The 27,260-nt window shown below is 33.4% G+C and overlaps 1 protein-coding gene across 1 annotated transcript in view; it reads left to right on the top strand.

Moving 5' to 3' along the window:
* The first annotated feature begins 89 nt into the window (after nucleotides 1-89).
* LOC146531817 (E3 ubiquitin-protein ligase AMFR-like) overlaps nucleotides 90-27,260 on the top strand; it is a 39,481-nt gene continuing 12,310 nt past the window's right edge. Inside the window, exons 1-3 of the mRNA XM_085197705.1 lie at nucleotides 90-643; nucleotides 20,558-20,815; nucleotides 26,875-27,045. Coding sequence (XP_085053831.1) covers nucleotides 347-643; nucleotides 20,558-20,815; nucleotides 26,875-27,045 — 726 coding nt within the window. The 5' untranslated portion in view covers nucleotides 90-346. The remainder of the gene's footprint in view (nucleotides 644-20,557; nucleotides 20,816-26,874; nucleotides 27,046-27,260) is intronic.

Genomic DNA, 27,260 nt, shown 5'->3' on the forward strand with positions numbered 1-27,260 from the left:
AACCAACAAAAATTAAAAGTATCGAAATATGTGTATGTTTGTTTTTTTCAAGTGTTGACTAGTACTAGTAGTCGTACTCGCATCTGACGTATTTAGTCGAGTGCTTCATAATCGATATCTTTTGACGTAAATAAATATAAAATTCAAGCTGCGGTCGCGCACGGCCGTTTTTGTCTTACTCTGCCACTCAATTATAGTTTATACGGTCATGTTTTTTGATTATCTCGGCGGTGTTATTCTAAAAAAAATTATCCGTAGAGTATTCAATGTCCTTAAATTTTAGACCGAAAATTTCGTGGTCTGGGCTAGAATTTTCACGTAACTTATTTAGTGTAGAACTTTCAAGATGCCTGTGACTCTAGTAGACAGGTTGCCCTTGCCGAATCTCAAGGTATACACGGCGGGTAGTGTTTTACTATTGTCTATAGCTGTGTATTTTGCTGTGAACGTAACGAGTGATCCCAATTGGAGGGCCAATGCAACCCTTCAGAGGCAGGAGCCAGGTGGTGCGGAGGGCAATGCAGCAAAGATGGTACAGCCACTGGACGCCCCTAATGAACTCTTGAATAATGCAACGAAAAATGTCACTGAGCAGTTTATTGAAGTAATGACCTTTATGATGCAGGAGCCACTGTGCATGTGGGTATGTATTATCACAAATACATATGTTTCTTATTGATACAATAATTCTCATTCATGTTACCAAACTAAGAAAACAATAAAAATATTGTACACCTTGAATTTCTTAAAATTCAAGCTGCCTTTTTGATTTACAATATAAAAAAAAATATTATATAGACATATACAATTTATAATTTACTCTAAATATAAATTAATGAAAGGAAACACAAACAATTTTTGATAAAAAATTACAGTAAAACTATTAGATACTTAATTGATCAATTTTTAAATCAATTTCAAAATTCTAAATAATTCAAGTAATATATTATCATAGCAAATGTGGTGCAGCACCAATATTTAACTGTAAAAGGATTGGTTATGGGCCCCATTCCCATTTAGTGATACTTGATTTGTACTACTCAACACATAATTGTTTGGTACTTGGGAATGGAGGGTGTAAATACAAAAATCTCTTTGCTTACCTTTTTATATGCAGAATGCAGAATAAAGCTAAAATAATGATAATAAATTATTTATCAAAAAAAGTTAGGTTTTTCTTTAATACAAAATATCAATCATTCATTACTTATATTATTACACTTTGAAATTTGATTTTTGTTGCCATTGAAAATATATGTCAGTTTGTCCTTGGACAATATTCTAATTAATTGAGAGAGTTAACCTTAATAAAAACATTAACATTTGCTGTTATAATGTTTATGTGGAGCACATTTTGATTTAAATACAATAGATATACTGAATTGGATATAATTACAATAAACTAAGTACATTAGAGCTATTAAGTAATAAATCAATTTGAGGCCAAATGTGATGTAGGGGCAGAAGTGTGCGACTGTAAAAGTGTTAGGTTGCGAGTTTCATTTCCACTGGAGAAAATGAAACTTTACATATTTTCACTTGCTTTGGTAACGGCAAAGCAGGACATGGGGAACCTGAATGTCTTAACACTAGTTTCCCAGGTTTCCTCTGCCTATGTACAGGTTACAGTGAAAAGAAAAAAAAACTTTTCATTGCTTTGAGGGAATTAATGATGTCTTGAATTCAGGCAGAAAAAAAATTGAGAATCTTGAAATCAGGTCTCTCTTTTTTCTCTTCTCATTTCAAAGTCAAAATATCTTTATTCCATACAAATGCTTACGTAACATTTACTTGGACATGTCATAAAAGTAGAAAAAATGAAAAACAAAAAACCAAAATACTTGAAAAAAGCCCGTTCAAATAGTTGAGCTCATGAGAAGATACAGGCAAAGAAACTCATGGCCACACTTTAACTACCAATATTTGTTACAAATTACAATTAACAATTTTAACTTAGAAATAGAGCAACTCATTTCCAAACATCTTTATCCCGAACATAAACTTTAACAGAGTAATACGCTTTTTGGCAGAGCCTGTGTTTTTTTAAAGTGGTTAAGCACCATTTATATAGACAAATGAGTCAACATAAGTGGCTGAACTCAACGCCGTGCTTTCTTCTTTTACCATAGTGTTCAAATTAAAATAATTAATTTTCCCGAATGAGAACGAACCCACAGCCGTTGCGTTTACATTCATGCGCTGTGCCATTGCGCCACAACAGTCGATGTTTATATTTATAATATAGTTGTTTTCCCTCTGTGGCTAACACAGCGGGAAAACAACTTCGGAGTGGAAAATTTTATCCTTCTCTGTGCAATAAAATTCGGTTTGTCACTAAGTTATTTGTCTATCTGTAGTTCCACTCCGTTCCATCTGTAGTTTCCATCCACAGTTGATGTTACGTGTTTATAATAAAAAAATAAAAGCGGGTTAATAAAAGGTTGTCTCGAAAAAATATTAATACTAATATAATTTTGGTTGTCTTAGTTGAATGAATTTATTTTAACAATATTACTTCAGAGGCCGTCGTAGGACGTCGTAGTAAGAAAAATTGAAAGTAGCGAGATTTGAACTCGAGCCTTTTGGAAACCGTTCAAGCGCTTCAAACTCTGCTACATATAAATTTTCAAATGCCGCTGCGACCTCAAATTTTTATACGATTTCTAAAAAATATTTTTTTTTTCCTTTTTAAGTTTGTAATAACAACACTTGAAAAATATTAAATTGATGTGTAGCCTTTTTTATTCGTATTTGGTACACGGTTCGAAGCAATGGAGCGATTCAAAAGGATCCGTCGTCGCCGTCGATTGCGGTAATCGCGAAGTTTCGCGACGAGCCGGCCCGTTATGTCCGAATACGCCATTCGGAACGTGTTGAAAATTAACTGTTAATTTATAGTATTAAAAGAGAAAAGTTACCGTTTTCTTATTTATGTTTATTTTAATGATTCTATATATTAAGTAAGTTTGTAGCCGTGTAGGCAGACCCTGACGGAGGATTCCCACTCGGGGTAATGAACTGTTTTCATTTCTTCCCTCTTTTAACAAGACAAACAGCGACAATGTTATAAGAACACGATAGTACCTAATTCAGATTCGAAAACAAATAATTTAGTGGATAGAGCGGACGAAGCCACGAGTCGCTAGTATAATATACACTTTGTATTAGATTTTATTGTGGGAACGACTATAAGGTTAATAGGCCTGTACATTTAGCAAGTCGAAGGTTGCAGGATCGACACTCGCGTAGCACAAATATTTGTCTACTTTATCTATTTATTTATATACTTTTTGTCTATATTTTTGTAAATATGTGGAATGTAGACTAAAATGTGAACCGAGTTCGACCTCTATGTATGTAATTATTAAAACACACATACGAACAGCAAGACCGTGTTTCAGTAAGGCTACCCGCCAAGGTTTCGTCGGTGAATGCATAATTTATTTCCAAAAAAGATAATGTAATTTAACAATTATATATAAGTATGTAAATGGCTCTATTTTAAGTTATTTGTATTAATATGAAAAATTAGTAGATTTGCGCTAGTGGTGGTGAATTTGTTCATAGTAGATAACTAGTGCATTTCCATTCGGAGAAATGAAATATCATTTATTAATTTACTAGCGGCCCGCTCGCGGTTTCACTCGCGTGAACTATGTTATTATTAATTTCTGTCTCCTTGACTACGTCCTAGTGACGTCTATGCAAAATTTGACACTCCTAGCATTTGTAGTAACGAAGTTTCATACAAACTTTCGACCCCAAAAACAACCCCTTAGAAGTCGAATATTGCAAATTCCCGTCTTAGCGAGCACCTACGTCCTATAAGTAACTCCTATGCAAAATTTGAAATTCCTAGCACATGTAGTTTCTGAGATTTCGTGATGAGTGAGTGACCTTTCGATTTTATATATATAGATTTATTAGGGCGAATCCTTTTTCACCTTACTACCAGAAGCTGATAAGACACAGCGTTGACTTCCTCCAATGCCCCGAAAATTCGGCAAAAAGTGTCTGAACACAAGGTTCCCTCTGCCTACTCTGCTATATACTATTATAAACAATGGACTAGACAGGTATTATTATTGGAGTGGTTTGAATAGTAAAATCCACATCAATTCACGATTCATTCACAAGCACTCAGCTGGCTCGTCGATATTTAATATATTGAAACTGTAAACTAAGCGCGGCGTTGAAGTCTGCCACTCAACACGCAATGCCAGAATTCAGCAGAAAGTGGGGAAAGGAGTGTCTTACTAGGTTCCCTCTGCTTACCCTGCTGTGTGCGGGATTTTTTATTTTATTCCTATCTTCACATTAAAGACCGGCAGGGTGATCGCTTACTATTACAGAATAAATGACGTCACGCAATATGTGACACTATCTTTTCTTTCTATATTATAAACAATATACGAAAATGCATGAACCGCGAAGATAAAAAACTCGTTTCCACCAGATATCGCAGTTCTGAACGGTTCAATGTAGAACGCGTCACGACCGTATTAACTTGTTTTGTTGAACGATAGATTCGTTATCAGTTTATATAACTGTATTCATTAGTTGCGGTTACTTATGATTTATTTATTACTGCATATATGTTAATATGACATTAGTTCTTTATTGTAGACAGACGGAACCTTGTTGGAACCTTGTGTTCAGATACTTCATTGTGTGCTGAGTGGCGGAACTCATCACCGCGCTTTTGCCCTTGTGTCGTGACCCCTAAACTTAATTTTTAGTAGAATTTGTAATTCCAATTTCACGATTGCATCTTAACGGCTTAAATAATGTTATTTTATTATATTATGTTTTTGTATACGACCCATAATGATGTTCTGGAGACGCGACGGTACAACACTTAACACTAAAACGGTCATTCCTCCTTTGTTTTTGATTTTAAACAGGGGTCATTTTTATATTATGTGTTTTTTTTTATTAATTCTACTTTAGGGTGTAATTATTACACTTTCAGGCAGCCTCACGCTTTTTCCGCATAGCAGGGTAGTTTAAGTTCCCTGTACCTACACCGCAATGTGCGGGATACAACGTAAAGCTAAAAAATATTAAATTAAAATATTATTGCGGTCAATGCCTTATCCAAGTCTTGCAACAAGGAAGTATTGAGAATGTGAAAGCAGCTCGCAACGAGTAAACGCGGCTTTAGAACTAAATAATCAACGTCAACATTATCTAATGATTTTATTTTCTCCTTTTTTTCGTAGTTATGCTATTCGTATATAATGTTATACCTTAAGCTGAAATATTTGTTTGATTCAACGCGCTAATCTCCGGAACTAATGGTCCTCATTTGTTTGAAACGTTTTGTTGTTTCCATATGACCATGCGGACGAAGCCTCAAGTAAAAGCTAATTATTTATATGTCCGTGTAAATGGAAAACCCCGCCCCATGGGTTCCCACTACCTACTCTGATATGTGCAGGATACCTACTATAATAATAATCATAATTCTGTAATATATGGGGTCAACACCCGCCGTTTAAACTACACTTAACCTTTATTTTTGGGAGTTAACACTTTTCATCCCGCCGTGTTCTGTGCGGTATGCGCCAACATCATTACTATATCTATTTTTCTAAAAATAAATGCCAAGGCTGTTCTGTTGTGATGTTATTATACACAAAGCACATACATAAATGTATATGAACACGTGTGGGCTCGCCTCACTAATTGTTTTGAAATTACGTTACAATTTCCTTTAGCTTTACGGCTTGTAGCAAAAAACCCAGTGTTCATTATTAAATATAAAAAATTGAACATAGCTAGATTTGAACCCTGCTTCTCTTGGTGTCCATTTGTTAATTATTAAATGTTCTCGCTCTGTTAACAAGTGAGCAACGGAATTTGTTATTACTAGGTTCCCTGTACCTATTTGAGGATAATACTGTAAAGCTTATAAAATATTTAATTTATCAAACAGAGTTTGTATCATCTAATAAGTATGTACTGTAGCTGTTTAAGCTGTAAGGCTAGAACAGCTGGCGGCCGTGGCCCACGCGGTGTGTTAAACATTCATATAAATAAATAATTATGCAAATACAACAGTCGGCTTCAAGTGTAGTCTCCATTGGAGCAATACACTTTGGAGGCCATTCGGTTTCACGATCAGAACACAAGTATTTACTATTTGTTTTTCTTTTTCACAAAAACTTTTATTTAGTTCCGTGAACTTTTATTTTGAGTATATATTCATTTATAAACAATTGTGTTTTTATAAGGAAACGTAATATGCTTTAAAACAATTAAAAAATGTTGCGAAAATATAAAAAATACAAGTAAAATATGTGAACATACACTGTACATATTATGTAAAATTAGGATAGGTAAAAAAAAATTACCGCGGAAAATATATGTACCTATGTCTATTAAAAAGGCACCTCTTAATTTTTATATTCTAAGCTGTCTTATCGCGATTTCTGTTTTCCCATATAAATGACAAGGGAATTTTGTTTTTTCATTGGAAATTTTATTGCTATTAAAGGCCTTGCTGGTTTAAAATTATTGGTATAAAAACCAATATATATTCATGTAGGAAATCAAATGATCTACAAAAAATGTCTAATATTAAAATAGTAAAACAGTCAAAATAGTTTGTTACTTTATCATTAATAAAATATTAAATCTTAGTTAGTCAATTGTAAATGAGACATTTTTTTAATATTTCAAAAGCAATAATTAATTTCAGTTAGTTATAATATAATCAGAGAGAAAAAAAGTCGATGCCTATTATTGAAATTTTCCCGCTCCGGTGGAGGTGTTGGGTTTCTCCACTCAATGAAGTTCCACCTGCCTACTCTGATATGTTTTTTCATTCAAATGTTAATAGAAACATATAAAATTTTGTTTAAGGTACTAAAGTGAGTCACTATAATCAAATCTTGATATAATCAATCATTTGTCATTTAATCAATCGGTATATTTTTTATCGCCTAAAGTGTAACGTGTACCACTTGTATAAGAATTTGGAAGTGCGAAAAATATATATATTGTTTATAGAGCAAAGATTTCGTTAGACTAGCTCGAGTGCAGCACAATATTGTATTGTTATATTTTGCTAGCAAAATATAACAATATTTTATTACATAGTTAGCTACATATATCCTAATAAGTTCCCGTTCAAAAGGAAGTGTCAGCTTGTTAATTGAAAGATATGTCAACATCCCCTTTATTGTGTTCAAAATGTACATTAAAAAAAATTCACTCATTAGATTTGTTTCTCCGTCGTGGAATCGACTGTCACTCAGGGGATTGTTTTTTTTTTAATTCCGTTGCTTTGGATAAGACAAACCGTTGATTGAGTTTGTCTATTTAACACAATGTCTCGAAAATTGGGGAGTACGTGGAGAACGGAGTGTCTTCACACAAATGATATTACGAGAAGCTAAAAACATCTTACAAGGAGAAGTGGAAAAATCTTCGTTTGCCTCTAGAAAATGTTGTGTTTAATTTAATAGATAGATATACAATACCTTAGTATAAAAATTAAACAAGTTAATTTTCTAATTGGTCATAATTAAAGCGTGTTAATGATATAAAAGTTTTTATAAGTACAAATTTATTTTGTAGATTATAATTATTTTATATTTATTAATATACTTTTTGAACCTTTTGGTGTCTAATGTAATATGCCCTCTATGTGTTATTGGATATATATTTTTTTGTTTGAAAGTCGAGAGCGGACGAACTTATTCGTCTGACCAACAGTTCTAGGTACTTTGACCTTGGATCAGACACTAAAACTCTAATTCTCACTGTACCACTGCAGCTACTGGACCTGCTAAATGAATAACCTGGAGAAACTAACAGACGCTTATATATTTTTTTTATATAATTAAAACGTGTATTTATATATACGTTTTTTATTCTTAGCACATATTTAGGTTTTCTGAATATGAAACATAATAAATCATGATTTACAAAAACCTAAGACGTAATTCTCTCTCGGTGTATTAAAATAATAACGTGATATTTGACTTTCTAGTTTTGTGATTATAGTGAGGGCTTTTTATATGCAGCTTTGGATAATATTTTGAAGTAGTGCCTTAAACCGTAAAATAATACCTTATTTGGACAATAACATTAAAGAATATTAAACTTAGCCTTAGAAAGAATATTTCGTAACTAAAACAATTTTCACAAATATGTGAAAGTTTGTAAAGATGGATGTTTGTTCCACATTCACGCCCAAACCAAGATGAAACAATACAGTAATATAGCTTATGTATCAGAATCACACCTAGAGCAAAGTTTATATGTAAATTTGAATATGATATAGATAAGCGGGCGAAGCCGCTTTTGGGTCGCTAGTGCACAATAAATCGTATTTCACCGGGACGGGACGGTCCCTGGCAGATAATGCGAATGTAAACATAATTTAATAATACTTGTTATCAGTTTCTTATTTGATAAACATTAAAAGATAACAGACAAATTAACACAGGGAATCACATTTAATGTCAACAATTATTATTGATATTATTATTCTTTAAACTTCATATTTTACAATACTTTATCATTGCAACGACACAAAAAAATCTTAACCGTTCATAGTTTCTGAGATTAGTTAATTTAATTTTAATGGTATAATTAGTAATTAAGTCGTCAACTCTTTAAAATGTAATAAATATCGATTTGTATTTGATATAATACTGTCGTCGTATCTGCTTAGAGCTTACTAAACCCGATAGTCCTTAATATGTCTTAACGTGTAGCTTCGCCCCCGTAGCCGAATGTGTAAGTGTGCTGTTGTAGAATATGTCCACAATGCAGGTTCTGGCTTTATCCTTAGACCAGCTCGATGATACAATTTTATTCTACTACCTAAGCTATGTATTACTATAAATTTTTATTACGAGTTAGTGTAAGTTTCTCTATCGCATTTTTCATGGGGAGTGTTCTGGAGAACTTTTTGACCTATTACCTGCAGCCGAATTTTCTAACTTCCTTCCACGCGCCACACAACTGTGGAATGACCTGTCTGCGGCAGTGTTTCCAGGTCGATAAGACCTGGGTGCTTTCAAAAAGCGCGTCTATCTATCCACCTTAAACACCGGCACCGGCGGCCAGCAACGCACCTACAGCTCCTCTGATGTTACACGGGGCAGCGGTGATCACGCTAGATTGCCTTGTCTTTTATATGTTGCCATAAAAAAAAAACAAAGGAAAAACTTCAATCAAATGTATCGGACTTCCCACTTTTTGTATATCTTATACATGTATTTGCCACATTCTCGAGGAAGAACCTGATTTTATATATAATTTTCCGCGTTTAGACTTACGAGTTTATATCCTTTATTTCATTGCGTTACCGCTCGTCATGGAAAACTGGTACCTTCGTTTTTATGGTGCTTAAATTTTTCCATATCAATGATTTTATATATAAAATATTAAAATATAGATACGTTGCTAGTGACCTAAACGCGGCATTGCCTGCTTAACATTTTTGATGTAGCATAATTATACATAAATTGTAGCCTATGTGCTGTCTGATATCTAAGCAATAGTACTATAAAGTTTCATCAAAATCCGTTCACTAATTTTTGCGTTAAAGTGGTACAAACTCAGAAACTCGTACTATACTCAAAAACTTTCACGTTTATATTATTAGTAGGATTAAGCCGATCCCATATTAGTCAGTAATGCTCAAAGTTTCATTATTAATGTCAATATTAATAATGAAGGCTATGTATTACCGACTAAAATATGTAGTTCAAGCGGGCGAAGCCGCAAGCAGGATGCTAATGTATAAATGTGAATATAAGCATAGGATATTCATTTAAAATGCTTAATGGTGTTTGAACATATGAACTGAAATAAACTTATTAATATACCTATAGCTACAAATATACTTATTACATATATTATGTGCCTGCTCGTGTACTACTCTTGGATTGGAGCCACGCAACGTATACATTTGGCAACTGTAAAAATATAACAATTTATTGCTTCGATCTTGCCAATTTTGTTACAAACACTCATTTAATATTAAAATAGTCGTGGCTTTTGTGTAAATGTAAAAAAATATTTAAATAAATGTCCGTTTTCTTAAACTAATATATACAGTAATAACCTTTTTTATAATTTTATTGTTATTTAGAACAATGCATTAGTAAAATTATAAATATACATATATATATTCGAAGAGTCACGTAACGTATTTTTTATATTATATTTATAAAATAGTAATTGTATAGATTAAAAAAGAAAACACATCTGATTATCATAGATAACTGAACAGTATATAATACAGGTAGACAGCGATCTTTTATTGAATCGTAGTTGAAATGTACTTGTTTTGAAAACATATTTCTTGTATCATTGTTGACATTATTTACTTTAATAAAGCAAACTTCAAACTGAAATAAAAATAATTAAACGACGACGACGAAAGATGTTATGGAGTTCCGTAACCATAACCGAAACTATCATATATCTTCGTTAAGTTCCGAATAGTTATGAATATCGATAGAGTCTAAATGGTTATGTTACGGCTGGTTGGTATTTCAGCTTGCCTGGTCTTGTCGACATTAGTTCTTAGTGTAGTAGTAGTATTTTTATTGCTATAAAACTATAAATAACAAATATTAACTCGAGTCATTCTCCGTAACGTGGCGTCCAGGTGGGCTCCACCTACCCTTCTATGTGCGGTGTATCCCGCGTAATTCTAAAAAAAGACTATCAATAATCGTCTCTTCTAAAAATATACCTTTCAAAAATATAATATCCGTAACCGAAATCCACACATTATTCTTCTCATATCCACATCCGTATCCAGATTGGAAATGATAGTTCGGTAACATCCCTGAGAAATAAAAATAAAAATGGAAACACTAGGCGCTAGTGATTGTATTAAAAATAACTCTTATCTTCTTTAGAATGCCTCATTAAAGAAAATTGTTAAGTCACGTATCAGCACTTATTTTTAACAAAACAAAACTATTTACTTCAAAGTGCGAAAAAATCCTTAACGACCAGTATGTTTTTTTGTGATTTTTCCTGTACATTAAAGTTCATTATTTTTAGTGAACTTTTATTTATCAGTTATTTAATATCAAACGATGTTTACATAATAAATGCGTGTTATCAACATTACTGTGCTCGGCGTCTATAAGGAGAGCCATGTGGTGATAAGGTTATTCAATGTTTTGTAAATATTCTTTAACAAAATGATAAGCAATTCTATAAATAATACTATCTTTTTTATATTGGCGTTTACGTGTGGCTTCGCCTTCTTTGTCGAATGGATATAACTATGAGACATATTCTAAGTGTCCGATAGCATGATAAGAAGGCTAATCTTTGTCAATGAACTAATTATTATCTATTTACTAACTAACCAGTCGTTTCGTAGTGTGGTCAGAGACCAAGAGGCTCCAGAGCAAGAGGCCGACCAAGAGCCAGGATGAAATAGTAGCGATGGCGGGCGGAAGTTGGCGGACACAGCTAAGCATAGAGTCTATACAATTAAAAAACACTTACAATAATCAATAATTTAAAATTTAAATTAAATATAGGAATCTATAATATTAATTATTTTTTTTAATAAATAGAAATGTATCATTGTAATCTGTATGGAATTAAAATAAAGCTTATTATTATTATAACTAACTAGTATCCTACAAGAAAGTCAATTTGAATCGGTAGTTTCTGAGATTAGTGCTTTCAACCAAACAAAATCTTCAGGTTTATGATATTAGTACCTATGAATTGTATAGCATATATACATTAAAAAAAACCCGCCGCTGTGGAAAGTGAAACATATTAGTTTTGCATGAATATTAAATATTTATTGCATTTTTTTAAATCAAATGTCTACGTTATCGCTGTTGCAGTCCACCCTGCTGGCCATGGAAAAAAATGTAGTGTTAAAGCGCAAGCGCGTGTCTGAATAGAGAAAGGTGGAGACTAAAAATTCTATGCTTACACTCTTTGGCTTACCCATTGATGATGATGATGATGATGCTGTAGTGTCATTCCTATTTTACATATTTTCATACTTTATTAATTTTAAAACTATTCTCGAAATAAACTATAAAAATAATCTGAACTTCTAAAGGCATTTCAAAGTCGTTTTATATTCTAAAGACGTATTTAGCATAATCAAGTAATAGAGGCAGTTGAGTCCGGGATAAGCGGGTTCAACCCACGCGACGTTGCGCACGTCCTCCCCGCGCACCTCACTCCCACCTTGCGTCACCCTTGCATTGATTTAATACTTGTTTTCATTATTTTAGTACAACTTTATATGAAATTTTCAATTTCGTATTTTTTTATTTTTCATATTTCCTCATATCATTTTGTACCTTTAATCAACTTTGAGCAAGAATTAATTGATTAAAGTTTTTATTATAGTGTTTATCTTTTTCGTTTATCTATATATATAAAATCGAAAGGTCACTCACTCATCACGAAATCTCAGAAACTACATGTGCTAGAAATCTCAAATTTTGCATAGGAGTTACTTATAGGACGTAGGTGCTCGCTAAGACGGGAATTTGCAATATTCGATTTCTAAGGGTTGTTTTTGGGGTCGAAAGTTTGTATGAAACTTCGTTACTACAAATGGTAGGAGTCTCAAATTTTGCATAGACGTCAGTAGGACGTAGTCATGGAGACAGAAATTAATAATAACATAGTTCACGCGGATGAAACTGCGAGCGGGCCGCTAGTTATATTATATTTTTTCTCTTAAAGAATCATTTTATATATTTTTTACGCATAAATTATCTTTATATATACACATAATTTGGACTATAACTTTTTTATTAAATCTTGTGTATCGAATAAGGTTTTTTTAGCGTCACGTTGTATCCAGCATACGTCACGTAGCGTGTTGCGTGGCGTGCCCATAAAACTGCATATTTCAATCATTTATCACTTCAGACGCATTTGCAATAAAATACATAGTGAAGAAACTATCGTGGCGTGAGGATGCCTGACTCTAAATGCGGTGGTTGTGGGTTCACATTCCACTCGGGAAATAAATTATTTTCATTTCCGCGTATAACTCCGCTCTGCCACTCGGGCGAAAATCGAAGAATAGAGTATTTTTATACTCTCTACTCTCTGCTGTTTGGATTGATAAAAGAACATTATATATTTCCGAACGATGCGTGCCCCTAAACACTTTCATTTCAAAGTATTTGTATGATATTTTAGTTTCTACTAATTCTGTAAACGCTTAACAATATTATAATATTTAATTATCATATGATATAAAATTATTTTTTTTTGTTTTGTTAATGATGATAATTAGATATGTTAATCTAAATCTTTTATCGGTAATATATGTAAACGGTGTCGGTGCCATTGAGTGCACTGATTATTTTACCTCATGGCCACTTTGGACTTCCGTTTAAAGAAAACCTTGGTGTTATCATTAGTTTTTATCTAGATCAGTCTTGAACATATTTAGGGCAGTCTTAACTGTAGCGTAGCGTTTTTGAAACGATACACTAATATAGTGTTTGCCCCAGAATTATTGTTAATATTTTTTTTTGCATCTGTATATTTTTTCTGTATAGCAGAATAGGCAGTGAGAACCTGGAAATCTAGTAAGAGGGCACTCCGTCCTTTCCTCCACTTTCTGCCGAATTCTGGAGGCATTGCGTATTGAGTGGTGAAACTCACCTTGTCAACCCTTTGCCTCGTTACTAGAACGAGAAAAATGAAAGTGAAATATTAAATATTTCATTCCCTCGAGTGGGTACAGTCCCAAACTGTTTAAATAAAAATATTTTAAATACAATCTTTCTTCTGAACGGAGATTGAATCTAGTTTCTAACACTGAGCTGCAATAGCATTTGTTCTATACAAATAAAATACTCTTAAATCACAAGCAATCAATACTAATTTAGTGATTACAATGATGTAACCACATGCATTTATAGTATTTAATTGTATCGACAGTGACGAGTGTCACGTGTCACGGTGTGGTTCACGTGGACGCAACACGGCGAGTCCAGCTCGCCGGGTTGGGTAATCAAAACGTGATTCAGAAATTGTAAAAAATACGATACATTGTAGAAACTGGATTATGTGACGATATCAAATACGAGCGAATGAGCGATAAGCGGAGGACGGAGTGTCTTTAAATTAGGTTAATACTGCTACGTGGAAAAAATAAACACTAATACTCCAAACACAAACACTAATACACCAACTACTAATACTCTACACACTAACACACAAACTACTAATACTCCGTTCTCGTTTTCAAAGGAAACGAAAATAATTTAACTTGGTAAAACCATTTTAGAGTGTTAGGTACCTACTATGACTTAGTTCTACTGTTTCAGGATGGTTTTAATTATTAAAGATACTTTTGATGTAATAAGGTCTTAGAAATCGATGACGTTTTATTCCGCTCCCAATTGTATTAAAACAGGGTAGACAGAGAAACATTATGTTAAAACACACTTTTTCAAAGATGGAACTTAACACCGCTTTTTTTCTTGTTACCAGCACGAAAAAGTAAAAATAACTAATTCCCTAGAGTGGGAATCGATAGTAACTTTTACAGCTAGAAAGATGAATTCAATATGTTAAAGAATAGTGTATAATGAACTAAAGTTACTTATTCAATATCTATAAATTAAAAGCGACAGGCTTCCTGTTCAGTCAAGTACCCTATCTAAATATAAACCAGCTAGGACACGTTTGTTACGTAATATTTATTATGTACTCCATTGTTGTTGTTTTTTATATTGACTCATCTTCCGTATCATGTGGAGCAGGTGTGGATTAGTAGAGCCTAATCATTTATTTAAACATATTGATAAATTTTCCTACGCCGTGGCGTAGGGGCGCAACCGTGCGACTGTTAACGTGACATGTTGCAGGTTCCATTTCCTTGAAATGAAATATTAAATATTTTCATTTCCACGCTTTGAAAACGAGGCAAAGCGCAGAGTTGAGTTCCGCCAATCAACACACAATGCCTCCAGAATTTAGTGAAAGTGCGGAATGGAAGCGTCTCAATGATAACGTAGTGTCGTATCAATAGATTTCCTCTTGATTACCCAGCCATGTGCGGAATACAGCGTAAAGCTAAAAAAAATAACCGAAATCGATTCAAAACCATTCAATATACTATACTATATATACTACTGAGTATTTCAACGTTGACAAATAAATGTATATCCAAATATTACATAAAGGTAGTCTACATCTTTATGTAATATTAGTATATTAGCATATAAATATTATATAGTAGGTACAATTTGGACGCCGCACGGGCGTCTCAGTGTTGAGATCTGGCAGCCAAGTCGGCACATTGGCACTTTACCAGCCGCTGCAGAGCCGTCCTTGACATTTGTCAGCTCAGAGCTCCCTAACTAGCTTGTAGTGGCTAGCGCTCGAGTACCTCAGCACCAGTGAAGGGAAGTGCGAAGGGCACCTACATTCTCACTATGCTTTACTTTATATGTTTTATATGTTTTTTCCACTTACGTACTATTGCTCTATTCGTGGTCGTAACTGGTTTGAGTAATCTATAAATAATATAATTGTACGTGTGCTTAATAACTACTAAAGTCTTAAGATATTTTCAGTTTTCCCAACGTTTCACAAAAGTATTATAAATGCAAATATATTAATCTTCTGTTATGTATATATCTGTATTGAATGAATCTTTTCTAACAATATAAATTGTTTACATATTTTTTTGCGCCTCAGTACGAATGATAGCGCGCGAGTGCGTACTGTTTACAAACAGAGAAGACAGTCGTGCCAAGTCCTTGATTTATAGAGTATTGTTTACGACTATGGAGTGCCATTCATATTACACTATATATTTTTATTAACGCTCATCCTCCGTACTCATTAGCCCTGCTAAGTTTTACAGCGACACCGGATGGGGTGGGAAGAGGGTTTCGGTCTTTGAGAAATCTTAAGGACTGCATAGGTGGCCGCTTGAGAGAGAGTCGCTTGCAGCAATAACGTCCTAAGCTTACGGTGGACGGGTCGAGTTAGCGAGTAGTAGAAGGTACTAGTTAATATATTTGGTTGTTTATATTTGGCCCCTTAAGGTCCCCTTTACGTCACAGGACTTAACACCTAAGTATAATAGTTTCCCCAAAAGGAAATAGAACCTACAATCGTATCGTGTATATTCCGACTTCCAATCGTGACGTAATGGCATTGAGGTTTGCGGTATTGCGTGTATGTCATATGTATAGCATGATACAATACGAACATGTATCGCATCGAATTTACTCATCTTATTAGTTAGATACTTTGAATCTCTCCGGTATATTATTTATTACAGTTTACTGTTCATACATAAATGCAAAAAATGTATTTTACACTTTAATACGTTTTATTATTATTATAAGTTTCCCACTTCCCGCCCAATTCTTGAAATATTGCGTGTTGAGTGGCGGAACTTAACGCAGCCATTTGTTAACCACAGTGGAGAGAGGATCATGAGAATAGAGGAACGCGCCCACAACCGTCGCGGTTACAGTAACAAAGTTTTTTAAAATTTCTCTACATAAGTACGAGGACTAATGAGAAAGTGAAACTAGTCACATTTACATATTACATGGTATAAAAATGTATTTTTACTTTGTTTTAACTTTTAAAATATATGTTAGGTACACATATTTTACGACCTATAAATTACAAAAACAGTGAAAGTCACTCTTTTAAAAGGTTCGTCATTTATTTTAAAAAGAAAACATATTCTGCATTAAATTAAATTCAACATTTAATACTTTACAGAAAACGCGTTAATTTCCATGAATCCACTTCCATCAGCCATCTTCCAATTCCATCATAAGACTACCTCGATAGTGGAGATCGGAGTGTCTTAACACTAGGTTCTCTCTGCCTGCGGGATACAACATGAAGCTGATAAATATAAAAAAAATATCTACATATAATTGCCAAGTTTCATGATGACACAACATTCAAAAGCGTGTGTGACTGATTGTTAGATTTTATATTACACTAGTGGACCCGGACGCGGCTACGCCTGCTTGAACTATAAGAATATTTTCGCGTACTGTGCCGCTCGTAGGCTAGGTCATTTCGACTCAGTGACATCTCCTTAATTATTTATTAGAATGTTATACAGTAAACTATAATTTCAATCTAGATAAAATGCTAAAAGTGACTATTATATTTATTTTCATAAGGATGAATATCAAAATGTCGCGGTAACGGTTGCGTAGCGACGCGACGGTTGTTATTAACATGGCAGAATAAATTGCATGTCAAATTAGAAACTACTTTAAAATATATTAGTTTATATGTGTAATGTAATGTTATATAGCCTATAGCACTTCTGAAGAATGCAGCTTTCATACAAAACAAAAACAAAGTAAATCGGACCAGTAGATCCAGAGATCTTAGCGTTCAAACAAACAAACAAACAAACTCTTCCGCTTTATTATATTAGTATAGATAGTTCCTGAGTTACAGCTCGATCCTATAAAAGCGTGTTAGAAAAGAATTGATTGTATCCCGACTCTGAACAGCATGCATAACCCATGGCTCACTGAGCTATACGATGCCATCTCATTAGGGCCGAGCTATTATTAATGTGCTTATAATAAAATATTATAATTCTTTATTTTTTAAATCCGCTTTTGCCATTACCTCATATGGGAATTAACGGTAACTATGTAGATATTTCTAAAGAAATCGTTTTTTGTATATATTAAACAAGTATTAGCATTATTTGTGAGTTAACAGTAAATGTAGTTTCTTTTTTAGTTGGTAATTTTTATTTTTACTTTCTCAATGGACGTATTACGTAATGTAAAATGATAGTTAAGTTAACTTCACTTTTTACTGAAAAAAAAAACCAAATCAAGAAGACGTAATACATGTCTTTTTTGTTGAACTTATAAGTAATTTGTTGGAAACTTTCAATAACATTTGTAATGTGTAATGTAATGTCCTGAGATCAAGATTTATAGAAATCTGTATAATAATCTATATATATAAAAGGACTTGTCCTCACTGACTGAGGTAAGACGCACGCACAGACGTAACCGCTGTGCGTAGAAACGTGAAATTTGGACAAATGTTTACTTTCGTAATCTGGACATCCACTAAGAAGGGATTTTGAAAAATTTTAACCCTAAAAGGGTGAAATAGGGGTTGAAAGTTTGTATGGAAAAAAAATTAAATCAGCACCGATATTTATAAAATTTGAAATTTAGATTTTTAAAAGTATTCAATTGAACACGTGTTTCATCGTTTTCTAGAATTCTCTCCCTAAGGGTGCAAATAAGGGGTTGAAAGTTTGTATGGAAACATCTTTAAAACGTCACCGATTGTTATAAAATTTGAAATTTTTACTCTTAAAAATATTTAATTGAACATGTGTTTCATGGTTCTTTAGAATTTACCCCCTAAGGGTGCAAATAAGGGGTTGAAAGTTTGTATGGAAAAATCTTTAAAACGCCACCGATTATTATAAAATTTGAAATTTCGGCTCAAAAAAATATTTAATTGAACATGTGTTTCATGGTTTTTTCGAACTCACCCCCTAAATACGCAAGCAAAGCTGCGCGCGTCCGCTAGTCATAACTAAAGAACAACAACGTAGTCTCTCACATTTTTAAAGTAAATATAAACTCGAACCGCGCTTCCTTAGGTCGTTCAGACCCCCCCTTGGAAAGTCCAAATATTTCTCGCCTATTAGTCTATATCCTCATCGAGCTATCGATTAAATATTAAATACAATTCTAAATCTTTAATTGTGATAATATGCGTCTTGTTTTGAATGTAATTTTAATTCAAATGTTATCGAAAAGCAATTAATTTTATTTATAGTACGATAGATTAGATATTAGATATTGTATTCCTATTGAGATATAATAAATTATGGATGCATTATAAAACTGTAAACTTGCTTATGTTTGTATATTGCTTTAATATTTAAAAAAATATTTCCTCATGTAGAAATCGAACCCTCAACCAGTCATGTTTACAGTTACACGCTTGTGCCTGACCTCTACATGTATGTTTATAATTTTATTTAGATTCTTAAGAGCAATATGGACCAAGACATGTTCAATGTCCATATTTATACGTAGGGACCGTCGATTTGCTTATTATTATTTCTTAATAGATAACAGACAACACATTCATTAACATAACAGACAACTTATCATACCTGATGTAACCAGTTGAAAAATTTCTTTGCAAATTCATTATTTAAAAAAAGTTAAAAATAAATGTATAATATATTAGATTTATTTAATATTTAGACATGATCACGTGCACTATAATCATAACGACATCATATCTGTTATTCTGTTGAACTTGAAGTTCTACATATTTGTTGAAGGTGTTTGAGTCACGTTTACTTGTGTTATCCATATACCTCCTCACAAGTGTCCTACTAATTACCTGTACTGATACTAATATCTTTGATGAGAGATAATCATTGTTATTATTTATTTCTGCTTCACGTATTTTACTATCTGGTATATGTAGGAAAATGGAAATCGAGGAATCTTACCGCCAACCTTCGCTGTTGCATAAGTGATGCTGCGCCATAGCGGCCTCGGATTGTTTGTGGCAATAACACGCTTTGTTTACCGTGGAAAAAGCATTCATATTATCCATGAATGGAATGGGAAAATATCGTAATTGTCTTATTTTCTACGTGATGATAACCACGTAGCTTGTGCATACAGTGGAGCTTATACAATTATACACATACAAGTAAAATTTTGTTATTTACATATTTTCATAAAGAATTTTGATACATCACATATATATATATATATATATTAATTGATACATCATATATATATATATATGTGATGTATCAAAATTCTTTATATATATATATATATATATATATATATAATAAAAAAATAAAGTAAAATTTTGTTATTTACATATTTTCATAAAGAATATATATATATATATATATATATATATATATATATGTGATGTATCAAAATTCTTTATGAAAATATGTAAATAACAAAATTTTACTTTATTTTTTTATTATATATATATATATATATATATATATATATATATATATATATATATATGAATGAATTATATTAAAAAAAACTAAAGGCACGCTTAGTAGTAGTCAGTCCAAAGTTCCATCAGCCATGTTCCAATTCCATCATCACCTCGATTGCACTATAATATTGTAGTTAATTTTTTAAATAAAATAAAAAAAATAAAAAAAAAATCAAATAGTTGACAATATAAATTAGCTTATTACAGCGCGAATAAAAGCTTGTTAATAAAAAACGATACTACGTGCTATTAATTCGACATCATGGTTATTTATGTAACAGTGAAATATTTACATAATATTTTCCGAATCTCTTTCAATTAAGTACGATGAATAAAACTTCGTTAATATTTTACGAAAATTTTAATGAGAAAAAAATTAAGGAGGAAAATGTCTCGCATATTATAGAAAGTAATGCCTAATGATAAAAATAGGACCTATCATAGTTATCAGTTACTCAATAAATATTTATTACCTTTATACAGTTAAAGTGCAGTACCTATTTTTACAGATATAAATAACAGTTCATTTTGTTAACAGACTCTGATCAACATGGCGTACTGTTCGCTGGCGGTGTTCGGCTGCTTCATCCAGAGACTAGTCTTTGGCAAGCTCCGCGTGGCGGAGGCCCAGCGGGTCAAAGACAAGTTCTGGAATTACGTGTTCTATAAGTTCATCTTCGTGTTCGGAGTGCTCAACGTGCAGTACATGGACGAGGTGCTGCTGTGGTGCTCCTGGTTCACGCTCATCGGGTTCCTGCATCTGCTCGGACAACTTTGCAAGGATAGATTTGATTATGTAAGTACTGGAGTCACCTTTATTATCAATGCACGTCAAGGTAAAAACCAACCAGTTAAATATCATTATGAAGATGAAGCTGTGAAGCGGAAAATAGTAAAGAATATTATAGACATTTATAATTTATTCGGTACTCACAAAAAATGACCCTAAACAATACCTAATATTAAAAGAAAACAAATGTAATGTTATCTAGTGCCCCTAATAAACTTAATAGTTCGCGGCTCCCAATATTTATATTTAGACTCGCATGTCGACGTTATCACTTGCGCAAATATTGTGTTTGAAAATACTTAGTGCGACCTGCTAGGAGCGCTGATAACACTATATCATCGAGGTCAGTAACTTCGTCATTGCAGGGCGTGGGAGATCGAGCCCCCGACAGTGCGTCGGTCCATTTGCTTATATCGTACGATTTGATTTGCGTACGTCAACAACTAAAAAATAACGTTATCAGTACTTGTTTATGTAGGGTTGAACCATTTCTTAGAGATAATCATTTAACCTTTTAAAAAAAACTAGTCTCTACATACAAGCTCTGTCGTAGATCCATTGTCGATCTTCTCATAATGTTCATAACCTGACGCCACCTAAATAAGCACGGAACTTACTGTTGTCAGGGACAGCATCAGTCCATGCAGTCTTTGGGGCCATGAGAATCTCTGGTTCTATTGGTTCGCATCGAAAAACTCGTTTTGTATTTAATATAATCCATTAAGATTTTCAATGTGACCGTACCTGCGGTCGGAGTAACGTCGGGATCAGTGCCCTGATTCATACTTGACCAAGCTTGCGAAGACGTAGCTAAAATCATATTTAATATATAACTGGACTGAAATCGGATGAAAAACCGAACCACAATTTTTATTATTGTAGACGTTAAATATAGTAAAAAAAGGAATTAGATTAATTACTAACAGACTATTTCACAACTATTAAAATGTATTTCAAGCTAACATTTTAAATACTTATTCAAATACAAAAATAATGAATCACACACAAGAATATGTACGTGGCTTTGTAAATAGTATTTAATTGGGAACTCTTAAGTGCTAATATGAGTCACTTAGCATTATTTTTGTTAAGTTTTTATTGTTCAAATAAAATACCTGGTTTTTTTAATTATCAAGAAGGTTCAAGATCTTTCCGCGTTGTATTGTTTGTATTGACCATACTAATACTTGATCGACCATCGATTTGACAAAAACATGGAAAGTGATGATTGATAAGTCAATGTTTTTAAAATTAAATTTGGATTTTTTTTTGTATATTGATATATGCATAAAATTATGGTATTAGTGGAGAGGCCATGTTGCATATTAGGTTTTATATAATGTTATTATATCGTACAATGGTATAAATAAAATCAGATTCTCGCTGTATCCCGCAAACAGCAGGGTAGGCAGAGGGAACCTAGTGTTAAGAGACTCCGTTCGCCACTTTCTACCGAATTCTGGAGGCATTGCTTGTTGAGTGGCAGAACTCAACGCCGCGCTTTACCTCGACACTAGAGGGAAGAAGTGAAAATATAAACTTAAATAAATATTACACTTCTTCGAGTGCGCCGCCGCTGCGCCATCACGGCCTCAATCATCATGTTTTAATCATGAAATGTTAAAGCTAATGTATTCTAGAATGGAATTAAAAATTAAAATTAAAAATTGTTTATTTCCTTGCGCCGGTTCTTCTCAGGTCTGAGGCAGTAGAGAATTACATTGTAGATAATCCTTAAGATTTATTATCTACTAATATTTTTAACATGATGATATTAGCTTGACAATGTCTAAGGAAGACCAAGTTTCATAAAAAAATTAATCAGTACTCGTTGAGATAATTATGGTTATTTATCCACGGATTTTTGTAGTGGAAATAACAAAATATAATAAATTCAATATTTCCTAAGATTTTTTTCATAAATACAATTAATTGTATTGATTAATTGAGAATATAATATTACAAACCTGCAATATAATACAGCTTAGTTCATATTATTTACGCTGCACTGGTACGCAGGTGCTGGGTGCTCGCTACTTGCTACCCTTGACTTCGTTCGCGTGATACCAGATAAATATCGTGATTATTTTGAATGTAAATGCCGCTCAACTCGCACTACTGCATACTATTTAGATAATTTCACAATTCATTTCACGCATAGACAGAGGGAACTAAAGCCTAACTTAGTGTTAAGATACTACGTTTCCTCTTTCGATCCAATTTTTTGAGATATTGCGTTTTAAGAGTCTCAACTCAATGCCGCGCTTCATCATGACACCAGAGCGAGAAAATCAATATAGTTTATGCCTATGTTTAGGAATCCAATCCATAACTCTAAAACTTTTGTTTTTATAATTTATATCTACTTAATAATTAATTTGTAAACTATTTGACTCTTTGAGTGATCGAACTCAATGTCGCGCGTTTATATTGGCAGAGCGGGGAAAAGAAAATAATTTAAACATAATCATTTCCCCAAATATAGAACGAACACACGAATTTACTGTAAACAGTTTTCTCAATATTGCACAATAAATAGGTTAAATCCAACATTTGTAGGTGTGACAAAATTTAGACACTAGTGATGTAGTCGTATTGTTTGGTAATGGAATTTAGGAGTTTCAATTGTCATTAAATAAGTTTAAAGGTTTGTAGGTCTACCCAGTTTGAAACAATTTGGTAATATGCGACGGAGCGAGCGATGCAGTGGATTCGTTTCCACTCAGAAATTATATATTTCAAATGTATGGTAATGGTTTTATCGATCTAGTTAGACAAATATTACATTGGACAGACAAAGTTAGTAAGTAGTAGCAGAGAGATAAAGGAGATGAGATTTCCCTTATCTGCTTTGGATAATGGATAAAACAACAAATATACAATAGTTGATCCAGAAATTATGTTGAATTGTTACAACAGTTCAACCGTCTTGGAGACACAGCTCTTCACCCCGCAGCTTGCCCCGCCTTTTCTTTTTAATAGTCTTTTAATGTTGTGATCGTGACTCTCTTCTCCAATTAATTCGTCTTCGTAATTCCTTCAAAGTCCCAAAAAACGTACGCCTTAACCTTCGTTGCTGAACTGGGCACTTTGAATTTCTTCGTCATCTTCAGTTCGTCGGTTCGTTTCCATGTCATCGATTTGGAAATCGACCTTTTTATATTTTATTTGTTATATTTGCTATTTAACTACAATTTTTACTACTGCTAACAATTTTTTATATCTACTACTAGTAGGGGCGGCGAAGAGGGGACTTTGTGGAGTCATTCGAGCGCATCAGATTAAGATACTGGGGATTCCTTGTACTCGGTTACGTACTTCCACCAAATATGAGCTTCCTATGTATGGCCGCGCGTCTAGGATAAAGGATCAGATTAGTAAAAAAAAATTGATCATCGGACATTCTCGAGCGCGTCAGATTAAGATAGGGTAAGTTAGTTACATGCTAAATCGTGTATATTCCACTAATCTGACAATTTGAGAGTGACGCAAAGGAGGGAGAGGGCTCCAAAGTTGTAAAAAAAAAACGTTATCTGGACATTCTCGAGCGCGGCTAATTTTTTTTTATTTTGAAGGGAATCATTCAAGGATTACGAAAAACATATAATCTGACAAATTCCACAAACCGAAGTAATAGAAATTGATTGATAAAGTTTAATATACCTAAGAATTGCATATATTCCTCTCACCGTATTTCTATTCCTATCGCACTCTTTTTTTATTTATTGGTCCCTAACTCATCAATGAAGATGATAAATTAAAAAAAATACTTGAAAAAAAAATTTTTTAGAACTTTTTTTTTATAAATACAAGTATTCTATTTCAAACATTACATTCTTTTAGTTACATTCTATTTCTTGAGCTTTTCTATTGATTGCTTTCAATGAATAAAAAAATTGAGGCCAGTCGTGGCGCAGTGGCACAAAGTGTGACAGTAAAACAGACTGGTTGTGGGTTCAATCTCCATTCCAGGAGATGAAATATTTATTGAAATTTATATTTCCATTTCTTCGCTCTGGTGTCGAGGCAAAACAGTGACGTTAAGTGCTGCTACTCAACACTCAATGCCTTCAAAATTTGGCAGAAAGTGGGGAACAGAGTGTCTTAACCTTAGGTTCCCTCTGCCTACCCTGCTGTGTGCGGGATACAACGTAAAGCTGACTTGTTTCTTGTATTGGTTTAAAAAAATATTAATAATTGTCAGATTAAGCAAGTCCCTTCAGATATTCGTCTGATTTTGAGATATCACGTCTAGGGCATGAAGATGAACCATATATATCTTAATCTGACGCGCTCGAGTATTTCAAGATGACGATTTTTTTTTGCATTTTCAAACAACGATTACGATTATTACATAAGAGCTTTTTTTTAGGTTCACTTAACACCCCCTTAGAAAATCTGACGCGCTCGATAATATTTTTTTTTTTGCCATTTTCAACTCTTACGTACGACCACCTCCACCACGGAAACTGTCAGATTAACATATTTTCATGCTTAAGAAGACGTAGGCAATTGATGATATCAATATCTGACGCGCTCGAGTATGTCCATGGAACAGTTTTTTTTTACATTTTTGAAAATCTATAACCCCTCAACCCACCGGTGAAACGAAATTTTTTATATGACATTTTTTTCTTGTTATCATCTAAGCTTCGCAACCCAATAGGTCTCCATGACGCTCGAGTGACTCCACAGTTTGCTGCTTCGCCTCCCTAACTATACGAGTATCTTTTATAAATAAAATAATAAAAAAACTTAATATTAGAATTTCATTATACACAAACTGCCATGTTATTGATAACAGAAGGAAGCTTAAATATTTATATATACAACATACATATTACATTCGTCCGTTCGTGAATGGCTCGCCTTTGATCCGCAATTAACTAAAAGGTTAACTATATTTTGCTTTTATTTAATTCAAAATCGAATAATACAAGGACACATATTATTATTAACTGGTTTTCGCTAAAACATTTTACATATTATGTATATTATGTTGATATAATCAATAATTATTTAAATTTATTGATTTTTGCCTTTTGTTAGTTGTTTTCGTTGTTTCATTGTTTCTTATTGTTGGATAAGCAAAGAGAATTGTTTGTTATGACTCACTGATTTCCACTTTTAGCCTATTTACATTTTTATTAAGCTTCACCCTCCTTGCTGCATAACAGGATAGACAGAAGGAACTTAATGGTAAGAAACTCCGTTCTCCACACACCGCCCATTTTTTCAGGATCGTCAAACCGTTGTCAATTTACTACCCAATATTAGCAGCTGGTAAATGAAAAAAAAAATAGGATCCAACTTGCAAACATTGCGTTAAAAAAAACGCTACTCCTGTAATGTTTCATTAGTAATTAATAAGTATAAACATGATGAATCATTTCATATAACGATTTAATCGACCGATTACTGTGTCACCATGGTGTTCTTGAAGTGTCCAAGCCCTAACATATTGTATAGGCGAGAGTTCGAAGCGGGTCGTTCAACTAACTTATTATACTCTAATCGACGCGCGGCGATATACGAGTGTAAGGTCGCCACGTCTATTTTAATATAAGTAAGTATTTAATAAAAATATTTATGAAAAATATATTTCAATACATTGTACAAATGTATGTACGTCACGTAGTTTTGATAAGTTATTTCATTGTTCCTTATATTTTTTATGGGACGTAAAAGTTATAATAATAATACCCGATTAAGTGCGAGTCGGCCTCGTCCACCGAGACTTTAGTACCAATTTCAGGGTTTTATATAAACAGGGAGTATAACTTGACAAATTTAAGTTTTGCACTTATCACTCAAAAGAAGGGAAAGAGTTTAGAAACATTGATTAGAGTTGTAGCAGTACGAAAATGGTTCAAGTCCCTAGATTTATTTCTTTCTTTAGATACATGGTGTATACAAGGTCTCCATTTTCCGTCCAATTTTCCAGGCGTTATCCGTCGAGTGGCCGAACTCTACACCGCGCTTTGGCTTCTTACTAGAGAAAGGAACTGAAAATATTTCTTTTTCATGCTCGTGTTTACAATTACTCGTTATATATTTTTTAACAGGTGTCAGTGGATCCTCAGCTGACGTCGTCCCCGTCGGCGGCGCGGTGGGCCCACACCCGCCTGCTCTGCTTGCTGGTGGGCATCCTCGCGGCGTCGATGTGCCTGTTCGGCGCGGCGGTAGCCTGGGGCCTGCCAGCGGGCAAAGATACCTTTGCGTTTATGGCTGCTGAGGTAATGTTATATTATGAAAATCAGCTTTACGCAGTATCCTGGACACACAGCAGGGTAGGCACGGCACCTAGTATTAATACACCCCGTTCCCTATGGAATTATAAAAATAGATAATATCATATAAAAGTATTCTAAATTGATATATTCGCAGAATAAGCAGACTGATTGCTCCTTGCTTTATTGAAAGCGGATATTGAGGTGGTTAAGGCCTTCGT

This window comes from Heliconius melpomene, chromosome 14, assembly GCF_056956725.1.
Source record: "Heliconius melpomene rosina isolate 202511_hmr_F chromosome 14, ASM5695672v1, whole genome shotgun sequence".
Lineage (NCBI taxonomy): Eukaryota > Metazoa > Arthropoda > Insecta > Lepidoptera > Nymphalidae > Heliconius > Heliconius melpomene.